This window comes from Populus nigra, chromosome 1, assembly GCF_951802175.1.
Source record: "Populus nigra chromosome 1, ddPopNigr1.1, whole genome shotgun sequence".
In the NCBI taxonomy this organism is placed as follows: domain Eukaryota; kingdom Viridiplantae; phylum Streptophyta; class Magnoliopsida; order Malpighiales; family Salicaceae; genus Populus; species Populus nigra.
This window is the reverse complement of record NC_084852.1, coordinates 13,977,065-13,992,833: the sequence shown is the minus strand read 5'-3', so window position 1 is coordinate 13,992,833 and position 15,769 is coordinate 13,977,065. Positions and strand designations below refer to the sequence as shown.

At 33.3% G+C, this 15,769-nt stretch overlaps 1 protein-coding gene across 1 annotated transcript; it reads right to left on the bottom strand.

Moving 5' to 3' along the window:
- Positions 1-983: 983 nt before the first annotated feature.
- On the bottom strand, positions 984-2,832 carry LOC133690700 (RING-H2 finger protein ATL46-like). Its single transcript, XM_062110960.1, has 2 exons — positions 2,651-2,832; positions 984-2,410 (listed from the first exon to the last, which is right to left on the bottom strand). The coding sequence occupies exon 2, from the start codon at positions 2,396-2,398 to the stop codon at positions 1,286-1,288; it is 1,113 nt and encodes a 370-aa protein (XP_061966944.1). The 5' UTR covers positions 2,399-2,410; positions 2,651-2,832; the 3' UTR covers positions 984-1,285.
- Positions 2,833-15,769: the final 12,937 nt, after the last annotated feature.

Sequence of the window (15,769 nt, the reverse complement as noted above, 5' to 3'; positions counted from 1 at the left end):
TGAAAAATATAGTGTCATTAATATAAAGGATTACAATTCTAAATCTAGAAAAAAAATCAAGTAAAAATTTATTAACTTGATTGAATAAATTTCTAGAGTTATCCTAAAATAATATATGTGATATTATTTAAAAAGCAAATTGATATTTTGTTATTTATTGAATTTTCAAGTTTCTCCATAAATAAAATGTTATGTCTTTTATTTTCTGCATATAAAAAAAAACTATATTAATTACAAAAACAACTAAAACACAAAAGAAAATAGAAAGTGTAGCAATCTCTCTTTTCTAAAAGAGTTTAAGAGATTTATCACTTGTAATTTATATAAATTATTGTTAGATATCATATACTTGAATGATTTGTTGTTTGCAACAACCTAGCTTTAAAACAATTATTGAAAACAAAAATAAAAACATTTGATTTTCAACTAATCTTTATATAAAACTTAAACAACTCTAGACCTGTCTAATAAAATCCTTAGAATTCCTAATAAAATTTTAAATTTATAGTTTCGATTATGTATGTTTTTTTTTAGAAACCTAACAATTGTATCAGTAATAGATTTATTATTTGTCTCTATCTTTTTTTTATTATTATTATCTTGAGATAGTAACTAAACACTCATCTTTTTATACCATGAGTTTTGGAGTCGGGTTGCCCATCATAAACGATAAATTTTAATTCTATTGAATTGCAGTCTAATAAATGGAAGAACAATGATTTAAAAATAAACTTTTTATACAAACTGATGTGTCAAATTCATAAGTTGTAAAATCATAAATTTTATATATATATATATATATATAAGTAGCTGACATATGTGTTTGTATGAGAATTTTGTATTAAAAGTTTGTATAGCACTACGAGAATGGAAATGTTTTCAACATAAAAATTAATTCCAGTCCATTGCATAAGAATTACAGGCGTGTTGCTAATATGCTCAAAAACACAAAATAAGCAGCTATGTAACTTTCAGTATAGGGCTGGGGAAATCGTAACCATTTATACATATATCCTCCTCATAAATGCAAAAAGCACTTGGAATCAAATTTCTACTTACAAGCAGAAGAGCAGAGCACCAACAACCAGAACCAGTCATCAGAATATTTTTGATTTGATTTAGCATCCAGCAAAAAAAAAATTCAAAATCAAAATGAAAAGCACAACAAGCTTTGATCAATGGCTAATGAGTAGACAAGAAAATACCTTAAGAATTAGCATCCTACAAGAGAAAGTGGCTTCAATTGTTACAGCGTTCCATCCATCCATGGCAAATCCACATTAAGTTAAGAAGGCATACCCATCGGTGCATCTGGGGAGCTTGAGAATTTTCCCTTCTTATTACGCCAAAGCCATATTTTGGATACAGAGAAGCTCTCACCCTGGCTCAAGCTACTAATCTTGTTTTCCTCCAAATCTCCATCAACTGAAAGATTCACCTTCTGTTCGGTCCCTCTGGCAGGCTTGATATCACGACTTTGCCGCTCATTGCTTAAGCCAACCCTGAGGTCTGTATCACCAAGCACATACTGATACGAACCCATTGAAAAACATCTTCTAGCATCTAAATTACTGCTACTAGTTTCTCCTCCTGCCTCCCCTACACCACCATTTAGCTTCCTGAATTTACCGAGTCTCACAGGTAAAACCCCCTTCTCAACAACAGTTCCTTCAATTTCCCCAGTCTTTTGACTAGGAATGAAAACATTATCTCCATCACCGGGACACCCATCATCCTCCCTTAAGTCATCGAAATCAAACATTGGGTTTTCCATTGAAAACCCAGCTGTATTGAAAAGGGTTCCCCTGCAAAGAGGACATGTTGAGTTGGATAGCAGCCAAGTGTCGATGCAGTTGATATGGAAAGCATGGCTGCACATAGGAAGCAATCTCAGCTTGTCTTTCTCAGAAAATTCACACAGGCAAACAGGACAATCAAATGGCTCTTTTGGACCCACAATCTCTTTGTACTGAAAAACAGGAAGGGCATCTATAAAAGCTTGATCCAGACCAGAATCATGGAGATGGAAGAGCTGCTGTAACTGTCTTTGAAGCGCGTCTGAACCAGATATTTCAGGGTACCTATTAGATTGGGAGGCAGCTGAAGAAGTTGGATGTTTTATGAGGAATCTAATAAGCAAATGGAGCAAACCAGAGATGAAAAATAGTACAGCAAGAATCACTATAACGAAAAGAACAGCAGGGCTAATTCTAGAACCAGAAGATGAAGGATTTGAATCTTTATGGAAAACAGTATTAGTTGTAGATGGGGAAGACAACGAGGAAGGAGAAAGGGGAGGTGGATAATCGTTTGGAACCCATGACGACATCTTCAAATGGCTATGTTCTTCCATCAACCATCTTTTCTTCTTGCTTCTGACATCCCTCCCAAAGATCATTTTCTCTCTTACCTATAAAATTCAAAAACAAACCCAACTCATCTTTCAGACAAAAGTAGTGTTCCTCAAATATCTTGCTTTCTGTTTCACTTTCGCTCGCTCGAAGATAATAGAAGCAGCTAGTAGGAGGGTGCTAGAAGTAAATTTTGAAAAGGAAAAGAAAAAATTAAAAGCTTCTTTGTTTGTATCGTATATCATCAAGTAAAACCCTCGGATAGTATTAACATAGAGAACAGAAGGTTGAAAACTTACCAAGCTTGATTCTCTCAGTCATAGCAGTAGATAATTAGAAACCCTGAAGGGAATGTGAAGTGAAATCAAATGTGGGAAGCATCTGCTTCTCTCCTCCTCTTTCTCGAGAATCACTCTCTGACCAAATTTATTAGAAATAACCAAAAGCGAAGCAAAGACGCAACAGTGAGGCTGATGGTGGTGATGGCAGTGGCTTTTAATTTCAAAGTGCGAGTTAAAGGATGCCAAAAAGAACTGGTCGGGACCCACGTGCCTTTCAAGGCGCGTGAGATCTTAGCAGGTCAACCAGATGCGATAATTAATTGTCCTATATGGGCTTCTTAGCGGGCCTCTAAGCCGAGGCTTCAAAGTCTTCGCTTCTGGATTGTTACACCCCCATGTGTCATCGTAAAAAATTCATTATAAAACTATTGCTTATTTTTACGTTTTTGTTTTAATTAGTTTTGTTTTTTTAATATCCCGAGCAATAATCAAACTCTGCAGGAAGGAATGATTATTGGATGTATAGTTTAATCTTAATAAATTAATATTCTCAATTAAATAATATTTTTGACCGGTTATAAATTAATAATTTATTAAATTTATTAAAAAAATACATAGATTATGCTTAATATATAAATTAATAATACCCTTTCTAGTCATACAAAATAAGTGAAGTAAAAGAAGGGCCATGAGGGCAACATTATGATTAGTCAAAAGATAAATAGTAGTAATGGTTATAGTTTAAATAATTTTTTTATTTAAAAAAAATATTTTTGATATAATACATTATTAAAACGATATAAAAATATAAAACAATTAATTTTAAATAAAAAAAATTAAATTTTTAAAAAACACTCTAACACTGCTTTATTCAACCGTATTCTCTTGCTTGAGTCTGTTTTTTTCCGCACGTTCTGAAGATAGCAGTTCGAGAATATGAAAACCATCTGATTGGTGGAAGCCTTCATCCCGTCTATGAAGAAATCTAAGTGGAAACGCCATTTCTTTGAATTGAGTAGAAATCCTGGGATCCGCAGGTGCAAGAGAAGCATCAGCGAGACTTTGTCGTTGATCCGTCCGCTAAATAAGCTTCGTTGTCTGAAAGACTCTTTTGTTTAGGTTCCTTCATATCACATCTTTGTTTCTTTTTTTCTGTTTGTTTTCTAGTGAAGTGAGGTAGGGATAAGCTAGTGAGGGTGATGCCGATTGATGTAGCCAATGCCGACAAAAAAAGAATGGAATAGATTAGAATAGATATGGGAAGGGAATGATGCTAGTCTTTCAGATTGTTAGCCAGCGGATCAGCACCCTCTTTGGTTGGATCAGCAACCTCTTCTGGTGGTCTTTTCTCCCATGCCTCCTTTTATGATTACAGGCTTCGAGAATGGAAGTCAACCCACTATCATCTTATGCTAAATCATAGATATTTTGGAATGGACCAACCTTATTGGTTAGCCTAACCACTTTGCTTTACTATGATCAATCTTAGCTAGACCCATTATAGGGTAAGTTTTGACCAAGTCGGATCAAGCTTGCGAAGCAAGCTAAGCAAGGGTGATGGGTTGGATAGGGATAGAATCCAGAATATTTCTTGATTACTCTCTTAGAAAGATGGCTATTGTATAGTAGGCTTATAAGTTCATGAGTTTGTACTTAAATTTGGTTAATGAAAAATATGTTTTTCCCTTTTATTAAGTTTTTATTTTATAAAAAACAATTAGTCCCTAAAATATCTTAGTACATGAATCAATATATTAATTATAATGTGATAAGAATGAATGTATTCATGATTTTTTTATTAATTTTCATGAATTATGAACATTCATGAATATTTATTAATAGATATTCATTAATTATTAAAATTAATCATGATTAATAAACATTCATGAATTATGAATATTCATGAATTTTGAGTAATTAATGTTTTGATTCGTGAGTCCTATAAATAAGTGTTTGGATAGGTGGAAAGAAAATCTTAGAGATTTCTTGAGTTCTTTTTTTTTTCTTTTGTTGTTGGTTTTTCTAAGTCTTGTTCTCTTATTCATTCTTTCTACACTAGATTTTAAGAATCTATTTTTGTAAAGAGAAAACTGAGTCCATACCATTAAGTTCACAAACCTTAAAAAAGTGCATGTTTTCAAAGTGATGTTATTGGAATTCTAAGAGAATTATTGAAGAAAGTTGTTTTGCATCAAGTGACAAGGAATAAAATTTTAAGAAAAAAAAGTTAATCATTGACAACAACAAGAATTTCATCTTAGTTATATTATAAAGACTTTAACAAGTAAGTACCCTAAATTAGTTTTGTTTAAGTACAAACTCTATACTCGTTTAGAGCCTGTTTAGGATTGTGGTTGCGGTTCAAAATGCTTTTCACTTAGAAATGCATCAAAATAATATTTTTTTATTTTTTAAAAATTATTTTTGAGATCAACACATCAAAATGATCTGAAAACATGAAAAAAACTTAATTTTTAGCAAAAAATTTTGAATTTTTTGGAAACGCGGGTTGGACTGTGTTTCCAAACGGTCCCTTAGTATGCATATTAGGATTGTGTTTTAGTCTTTTATGACACACACACACATATTTATTTAGTAAACATACTAGCCTTTTTAATGATTGCAAGTTTACCATTTTCTTATTACATTGCATGATTATTTTCATAACTCAATTTTTAACCCTTTAATTTCTAAATATTATCAAAATACAATATATATATATATATATATATATATATATATATATATATTCTTGATATATTTACATCATTTTTAATATTTTCAGAATTCAAAAATTTCTTTTTAATGCATTCAATTTTAATGCACCATCTTCAAAAAAATCAAAATGCAAAAAAAAATAACAAATAAAAAATAGAATAAATGGACAAGGAGACCAAAAGCGAAAAGAAAAAATGAAAGACTAAAGTAAATTTAGGTTGCTTGGGGACTAAGCAATTGAGAGAAAGAATGCAATTTTTTTACCAATAAATAGTAAAGGAATCTCTCACAAAAAGGAGGGAGGCCATTAAAAAAAAAACTAAATGAAAAATACCAAACTCTCTCAGCTCACACACTCCCTCAAAATAGAAACCCTAGTCTTATTGTTTCTAAACCCAACCACCAACCAACAAAAGGTTATCACTCCTACCCGAATAACTAATAGCCTTAAAAAATCATCATTTCAAAACTACCTTCCCATTAAAAACCCATAAAACAACAACCTTCTCCATCATCTTCCCTAGCTCTAAGCAAAGATAACCATTTCACACCTAAGTGTGCCTTTCATTAGCCACTACACAAAAATAGACACCTATAACTTTCTTCTCCCCCACGACCATAAGCAACCACTTACTACCATCCATCGCTAATGCTAGCTCTCCCTTACAACTCATCTCAAAACAAAAACACCACCATAAACAACAACCCAAATACCATTAACCAAACACCACTAACTAGTTCTCATTGTGACACTCCCTTCACCTCCACTATCAAACCCACATTAGCAGCTCATTACATAAGCTAACACCTAGCAGCATTACACCACTAACAACCCAACCCCAAACCAAAACACATTTCTAGGTCTTTTTTTAAACAATCTTGCAGTATCCACCAACCAAGGTTGACACCAAGACAACCTCGTCTCCCTTTCTTACTAGAAAAGAAAAGGACTAATACCAGTTATTGCATCCACTGTGACAACCTTGTGTTCTTCTCTCAGCCACAACACCACTAGTGGTGGTGAGTTCCTCTAAGAGAGGTTCTTTTCCTCTTGTCCCCACACTGCCTTCTCTTTTTCTCCCTCAGCCCCCGTGAATTATAGCAGTTTAAGCATTTCTATAATAAGAGAAGTTAAACTAAGAAAGGAGAGAGATATGAGGATCAAAGCTTTGGAAAGCCATATCTCTTCCCTCCAGCAGCAGTGAGCATCACCGTTAGTATATGAGTAAAGAGGAGATAGAGGAGCATTAGATCTACCAACCCACTTCCCTCCAGCAGTGACAACGAATGGATACACATGCCAACACTATTCCTACACTTCCAGCCTCAATTTCGATAGTTCCTAGACACGGAAAGCACCTTGAAATGTCAATTTACAACCTCAAATCTTTTTTTAAAAAAAAACTATAAAATTTGTGAAATCTAGGAAAAGTTTTATTGTTGTGTATAATTTTTAAACTGTTTGGACACTATTAATTTGGTTTGATGTGTGTTTTTAATTTCAAAATGATATGATTATTTGTGTTGAATTATGAGTTTATTTTTTAGACTGTGATTGCTTTTTGGACATTAAATGTTGATGCATGAATTATGTTTGGGTTTGTGTTGATCAGCTTGAATTAGTATGCGATTTGAGTATAATTCATGAAATTTACAAGATTTGATGTTTGTTTTATTGGATTATTAAGTTGGTGAATGGTGAAAGAATAACTTATTTTGCATTAGTGTCTAGCTTGATTTAAAATGCATTTTTATGCTTTTGCTAGACAAACCTCAAATGATTTTTAAAATTCTGGGAAAAAAATTAGGGATCATTTTAAAATTATTTGTGGGTTCCTCGCTTGTTCTTCTAATAATTTTGCCTGATGTTGAGCTATAGATTTATATTGTAAGATATAAACTCGGTATTAAAAGTACCTGGTTTTTCTTAAAACTTCAAGAAAACTTAAAAGGATTCAAAAAAAATTTCTATTCCAAAAACACAAAAATAGAAACAAAAATTTTCCTTACGAAGAGAGATCTACATTGAATCTTGGATGAGACCAATAAATAGAAACATAATTTAGAACAACAATCAATCAAAATGCATTGTACCATAGGTAGGGTGCACTGGGAGTGATGTGTCTTCCTCTTGCATAACTAGTCTCATTACCCAAACTCTCGCGGACTATAGGTTTCCTAGTGACCATAATATTAGGTGGCGACTCCCTTAAATCATAACTTTATGATTAAACCCCAAAATTCTTCATTCCAGGAGGTAGCTCCACCATTTGATATGGTGCACGTCATGATAGGATGACGACTCTACTAGAAACTTGTTTGGTCAGATTGAGTTTTGCTTGTCTATTTTTGTTGGTCTATGCAATTTAATTTTAGCATGCATTCTTTTTACATACTGCTCATGCATAAGTACATCATATATGAGTTAATGCCTTTATGCATTTGAATTATTGGTTAAGTGAGGAGTAACGATCTGCCTTATGACTTTCAGTTATGGTTCAGATTTGTGAAACATCCAATTATAAACTGAGTGTTTACTTAGTAATGACGGTTATACCATGCCCAAACCATTCTTTATAGACCTCTATACTGCCTTCACAAAAGGTGGTCACTAGGCAAATTATAAACCCTTTTGAGATTAGGCAGTCAACCTCACCCTCATGTACCAGCTAGAACTTACCCTTAGGATATGGACTCCATAATAATTCATTTTGCATCAAAGCATACCTGATCAATAATCCTAAATTCTATAGGATTTTCTGAGCTAAGACCATGACTTTTTTTCTAAATATGGGCAAGAATATAAATAATGTAACTAGTTAGAGGGAATTGTCTAAAGACCAAAGTCGGGAAATTATTGCATATAAAAACCATTTTGTCTTTTTTGAATGAAAGGAGATCAGACCCATCTTTTTGTTTTGTACTCTCCAATATGTATGAGATTTAATTGAGATGAGAGTTTGGGAAAGATCTTTTCAGATTAATCAGACTATATATTTTTGCTCCTATTCAACAAAGAAGTCATTAATTAGCCATTTGAATAAGTTAATTTATATTTGAGATACGTATGCATACACTTATATTTATAAACATACATGTATTTATGTTTAAATATCATGTGTGCATATGCATGTTAAAATATAGGTCCCTAGAAAGCCTCAATTCACAAAGTTTACAACACTCGTTTGCTACAAAGAAGTATAAAGGATAAAAAATGTGCTTGCTACGATGCCCATTTTTAAGAGGACTTGGACTCCATGGAGGCTAACATAGCTCAAATCATAAACTTGCTTAAGTAGACACTTATACAACTCTCTAATGAAGGCCCGTTTAATTAGCCAGTTACTTTTGCAACAATTCAGCCCAAAGAAAGAACTACAGGATAAGCTTAGAACCCTAGTGTAACACAACCTTTGTGTAGGCCACAATACATGCGCCGGCTCTAACAATTGTTTATTCATTTTCCAGTAAGTCTTAGAAAATGAAATATGTTGAGGATATTAACTATAGCAAGATAATAACGATGGAAGCAAGAGTGAAGGCTATTGAAATAACAGACTTGTATGATCCCGTACAAGTAGTTGAAATGTGTTTAGTCTCAAATGTGATTTTACCAAAGAATTCTCATAACCTGAGTTTATAAAGTACATCAAAACTCAGTGTCCTACCACTCACCTTAAGTTCTATTGCAACAAGGTGATAGAAGTTATGCACAATGAAAAATTATTAATGCACTTCTTTCAAAATAGCCTGAATGGGGCTACACTAAGCTAGTACATAAGGCTAGATAACTCCAAGATCCGAATATGGAAATATCTTGTGGATGTCTTTATCAAGCGGTACAAATACAACATGGACAAGGCTTTAAATTAATCCAATCTATTAATGTTAGAGAAAGGTGCCATGAATCAGTACGAGAATATGCTCAACGGTAGAGAGAAAAGGTTGTTCAAGTTGATCCACCCTTGCTTGAGAAAGAAATGATCAATCTATTCTCTAATACTTTCAAAGACCCTTATCCTGACCATCTGATTGGTGCCACAACCCAACACTTCACTAATATAGTGGTTAAAAGAGTCAAGTAAGCCATAATAGTAGGTAGAATTGATGTCGGGAAAAAAAAAGACAACGAGGTCCACAAACAAAGGTTCAACCAAAATCAACCAAGAAAGTAATGGAATAATAAGAGGACTCCAATGTAATCACATGGACATCCACAACATATCAAAAAGGCCTTACCACCTCTTCCCTTACCTTTGAAAGAGATGTTTAAGAAATTGGTCAGTATGAGACAAATCACTCTAATTTCACATAAACTATTTCGATAACCATACCCGAAGTGGTATAAGCCTAACTATACATGTGACTATCATGATGGAGCAATGGGGCATAACATTGAAAATTACCATTATTCCAAGGACAAACTTTTTCAGCTTATTAAGGCTGGGCAAATAACATTTGAGGGCTAGAAAATCTCTAAGAGTAATGTAGAAGAAGAATGATTATGAAAGCTTAAGTGTTGAAGAAACGAAAAGAAGCTAAATTGATGTAGTCAACATGTTTTGTCATTTTGGCTTTGTAAACAAGGTTTTCAAGACCGTGTTTTATGTTTAAATGTTTTGCAAAAACTCAGTTGTATCTTTTAATGGATTGTGCCTTTTAATAGTCTAATATCTATATTGAAATCAAGAAATATTTTCCTATAAAAATGGTTTTGGGCAAATGATCGAACCCTAAAATGTGTCTTGCAAAACACTAAAAAGGAAAAAACCCTTTGAAACTCATAAAATTTATTTACCCTCATAACTAACTCCTTGGCTCTATTTAAAATATTTTGGTCACATTAATTTTGTAAAAACCCCTTTCATCAAAATAATCCTGAAAAAATTGGACTTGCCTTTTTATTTTAGAAATAAGTCAATGTTTGCTTAAAACAATGTTGAATAGGAATCATTCAAGCAACTCATATTCTGAGGTGACCAAACAATTTTGAACCAAGACACAAAAAATAAAAAATGCATAAAAAGCTCGCACTCGATGTCTCTAAGGCCATATTTTAGTTTTATGCATAATCGTATTTAGTTCGATTTGCTAATCATTGATTCATAAAAACATAAGTCTTTATGTAAAAGTTCCAAACAATTACACTAAACATGGACAAAATTTATTAGTTATAACTACTTGTGCTTGAAAATGATGAAAGGCCATCTTTGTTATCCCTTCACTTTCTAAAATATATCCTTTATGGTTCCTATTTGAGTCTAAATAAGTTTTTCCTTGTATAAACCCTAACAAGGATCACACCTCACACTAGGGTAAATGAAATTCCAAAGATCAAGAGTTGATCTTGACTGGGATCGCATTCTATAATAGGGGGGAAATAAAAATTCAAAGATCAAAGACCGAGAAGATGCCATGAAAAATCCAAAAAGCCCAAGAAATTCAAATGCTGGGGGGTATGCCCAAATAAAAAGACAAAAATGACCAAGTCTAGGTCAAAATAAAATAAAAATGCCCCGCCAAAGCAATCAAAAAGGGTGAATTAAGCCTTTTGCTTTGTGTTAGGTTGGGAACCTCTTAATATTAGTTCCTCTCATAACCATTGTCTGCTAATTTTTAGTTTGTTAGCTTTTATTTGATGGTTTTATATAAAGTTCTTTAAGGGAGTTTATTCCCTTTTTTGTTAATCATTGTATATGAACTTGCTGGTTCATCAGCATTATAAATTTTTTATCTTTCAAAAATACTTACATTTTGATTTTAAAAAAAGGTGAATCAAAGAAACATGATGAAAGAAAAAAAAGACACAATTGTAGTGATCCTAAATTTCAAAACCTTGAAACACTCATTGAGTCTACGAATGCGTTTCTTTCATAGCCAAAAGTCATTATCTTGACATCATGTAAGTATCTTGGACCAATTAATAACATTCTTAAAATGCAAAAGACCCTTTTCACAAGAATCATGACATCATGAACAAGTTACTTGTTGTTATTCAAGCTAATAAAATAAATGCAAAAAAAAGAGAGATAAATGTTTCTTAACAAAACCTCGAGTTTTACTTGAGCCTCTTGCTTTGAAACTTATAATAGAAAATCACCTCATAATGTACCTTCACCATACCAAATCATCTTTTTTCCTAAAAAAAAGATTAAAGCCTCTGGGAATTGTAAAAAATTCAAAAAAAAATTGTTTTAAACTTACATCAAGTAGATTTTTATTTTTAAAATGCAAAAAACAAAATTCCTTTGATTTATGGATAACACAACTTTAAGCTAACACTTCTCTCTTAACCATTACCATGTCAATTCTCAACCAAAAATGCAAAAAAAAAAAAGATACATCTTAGTGATGAATGACATGTCTTGGGGTTACGATTAAATAAACACTTTTAAAATGACATCTTTTGATTTCTTTGCAATAATTAGACTTGAATGAGCATGATTTTTGAATTTCACGAGTTGATTCCGAAAAAAGAAAGTGATTTTCAAACAAAAGAGGTCATTAACCTAGTTTGCAAAGTTCTTAACAGAAATGACATGGACACTTCTTATAAATCGTCCTTGAAAAGTTAAGTAACTAAAGGGTAATACAGTGGACCCTAAGAGGGATAACAAAGAACATTTAAATTAGCTAGGGGAAAAAAAGCACATAATTAAATGATGATTTAACAAATCCTTTAAGGCTATGAATAAAGTCTAACAATGACAAATGCCTAAATTAGCTGAGAGTAATGTTGTTTAAAAACAATCTATGATTTAATGAACTTCATAAGTGGTTGAGAGTAATGCTACATTTATAGGGCATTTTCCATGACTAAAAAGTCTATTTTACCCTTTCAAAGATGGTTATGATGTTTGGAAAATGTTATCTAATGAGTGTATTTAATAAATGATACGCACGACCAAATCAGTCGGGGGGCAATTTAAAATTGACATTGGCAATAAATGATTTGATAAACTCCTTCAGAGAAGTGAGAATAAGGGAACATCGCTTCTCCCTCAAAATAAAAGAGTATGCAATGGTGCAAGAATGCCATAAATCAGGGTGCATCATCCGGCCAGGGGGCAACATCATGGCTAAAAAAGTTTGTCACTTCTCAAAGAATAAGTAATCGAGCAAAGGTTCATTTATTGCCTAAATGTCTTGGTTATGCAACAAAAAAGCAATAAATCATATTGATCACATGGGCAAAACCCAAGCAGGCTAATAAGATGAATAGGCAATCAAACACATTGATCATATGGGTGAGACCTAGATGGGTTAAAGAGTTAAGTTGAGCAACCAAGAGGCTAAATCGATAACAACAAACCTTTACACCAATCAAAAGATGATTTGTAAGAAGGGGGCCTATATTTCAAAAATATGTAAAAATGCATGAATAACACTTAAAAGCATTGTACAAGTTTTTACACAAGAATAGCACAAGAAAGAACCCTTAGTAAAGTCTAGTAAAACTTTAGCTAACATGAACCAATCAAGGTTTTGAGCATAGCAAGGTTCGATTTCATTTTTAAAACCCAATAAGGTTTTAAAGAAAAAGTCCAGCAAGACTCCAGTAAAAAAAACCTAGTAAGGTTCTGAGCCTAGCAAAGCTCCAGTGATTAAAAACCTAGTAAGGTTTCGACAAAGAAAAAGTCACTCTAGCAAATTAGGACCCAACAAGGTTTTAAGCCCAGCAAAGCTTTAATGATTAAAAACCAACAAGGTTTTGACAAAGAAAGAGTCCATCAAGATCCTAGCAAATTAGAACTCGACAAGGTTCTGAACCTAACAAGGCTTCCATCAATTAAAAACCCAACAAAGTTTTGACAAAGAAAGAATCCAGCAAGACTCTATAGAAAAAATCTAGCATGGTTTTGAGCCTGACAAGGCTTCCAATGATTAAAAATCTAGCAAATGCGTTATGAAGAAAGAGTCTATTAAGATTCCAGCAAAAGGACCTTGTAAGGTTTTAAGCCTAACAAGGCTCCCGCTAATTAAAAACCTAGCAAGGTTTTTAGGCAACATATTTAAAATTATGTTTTAGGTTGTGATTGCTTTTTGGACATTAAATGTTGACATATAAATTATATTTTGGGTTTGTGTTGACCAGCTTGAATTAGTATGTAAGTTGAATATAATTTTTCAAATTTACAAGATTAGATGTTTGAATGTTTGTTTTGTTGGATTATTAAGTTCGTAAATGGTGAAAGAATAACTTATTTTGAATTAGTGTCTTGCTTGATTTAAAATGCATTTTTGTGCTTTTACTAGACAAGCCTCAAATGGTTTTTAAAATTCTGGAAAAAAAATTAGGGATTATTTTAAAATTATTTATGGGTCCTTCGCATGTTCTTCCTGTCACACCTTCGTGAGAGCTCAACGTTACGGCGACCCTTCTCGGAGCGGGGGGTTGATTTCAGGGTCTTTGTTTTGTGAAAAGGGGAATCGCCACTTAGTATTATGGTCACTAGGAACCCTAACTGGTTTATAGAGATTCTAAGGTAAGGAACTGGTTATGTAAAGGGACGCTTTTAGCACCCCTAGTACGTCTTACTTAAGGTAAGCTGCTTGGTGTTTGGCTTGCCTCATGACTGTTATAGTGTTGATGTTTTCTAATCCCATCAGTTTTTCTAGGGTAAGTTTGCTATGATGAACAAACTCGGGCTTAAAGTCTATAAAGAAAGAACCCTTGGTCAATGTGGATCATACCTTAAATATGTTTATAAAGTACCAAGGAGAACCAATGCAGATATCTTGAAATCTGTGTTTGATTCATATTTTCACGGCTCATAAACTAGGGAGCCAAAAATTAAAATGTCCCCAATTATAATCGAGGCTTCTTTCAAAGTTGTGTGATGACTTATTATCTCTAGAAAAATATTTTGGATATTAACCACTTGGTTTTTTTATCCAAACATTAACAGTAATAATAACAAATTATTCCTTATAATATTTTGGATATTAACCCTTTTAGGATTTCTTTATCCAAATATTAATAGTGAATAATATATGAATTCCCCAAAAATAAGATTTTTGTATTTTTGGAATATTAGCCAACACTCTTTGGAATTTACAAATATGTTGTAAAATCCAAAATGTAAGAAAATAATTTTTGTGTTTAAGAAATCCATGCTAAAACACATTTTCTTTTAAATTTAGAATATTTTTTTTTAAAAAAAAGTTCAAAACATGTTAGGGTATTGACCGTATACATGAAAACAAAGCGTTTTTATTTTTATTTTGATAACGCGTATTTTAATATCAGATTTGTATTTTTGCAATATATATATAAAAACAAATCATAAAATAAATACATGAGAAAAAAATCTCATTCCTTTAGGCCGGGTTCAGTGCGGCCCATGTGGCTGGAGTGGACCTCGTGACTCGGCTGGGCAAACAAAAGGCACGCATGAGTTTTCCCTATGCATGCTTGCTTGGTTACTGTTCAAGAAGAAAATGCATGCATAGAGACGAGGAGAACAAACCTGGAGACAGAAACGAGGGGATGAAGGCGATGTTGAAGGAGTGCTGGTTAGTTTATAAGTGCTCTTGTTTGTTTAGCTCTTCCTTTTTTTTTGTTCTGATGGCGTCCATCTCTTAAGTTTATTTCTATGTCTTTTTCCCTTTTGTCTCTACTAGTTTTCATCTCCTTTCTCCCTTTGCCTCTCTATTGCTCTCTCCTCTCTCTTTTTTTTTTTTTTTCTTCTTCTTTTTTTTAGGTTAGCCTAGGAGGCTTATATATAGCCTCTACGTAGCTTTATTTAGGAAACAACTCATTACACTAACCTAGGATACAATCTCGTGTGATTTACAATCAAATCAAGCAAATTAGGAAACTAAAATATTCTTATTCCTATTCTGTGATCTTAGTAATTATTCTTCACGTGTAGGATCATAGCCATTAAATGATGGGGCAATTCCTCTCTGTATCCTTCCACAGTTGGCACGGTGAGACATACAATTGTTTCCTTTGGATCTCCACCTTTCTTCCCTACTTGAAGCAAGTTTGCTGCATGCAGAAAGCCATTTAATTAACCTCACTTGGGTTGTCCTTGACCCGGTTCCCAAGGGGGCGAGTCATGACTCGACTTCATCTTGGGGTCGATCTTGATCCATTTTCTCATGGGTCATGACTCGGTCCTTCTCCTCCCAACTGCCGGCGGTTTGGGTCCAATCAAGACCCCAAAATTGTCTTTAGGGCCGACCAAGACCCACTTCTTTAGGGCCGACAGGACCCCTTTTCCTTTAGGTCTAGGTTTGCCTAATTGCTTTTGGGGTCGACCAAGACCCACTTCTTTAGGTAGTAGGACCCAAATCTAGTTGGGTTTAGGCTCGACCCAATTATCTTTAGGGCCAACCAAGACCCACTTCTTTAGGGCGACAAGACCCATTTCTCCTTGGGTATTGCTGCGACCCCATTGCCTTTGGGAATGT

Excerpts from the sequence above, each read along its gene's own strand:
- LOC133690700 (XM_062110960.1), bottom strand. The coding sequence starts at position 2,398 with ATGATCTTTGGGAGGGATGTCAGAAGCAAGAAGAAAAGATGGTTGATG.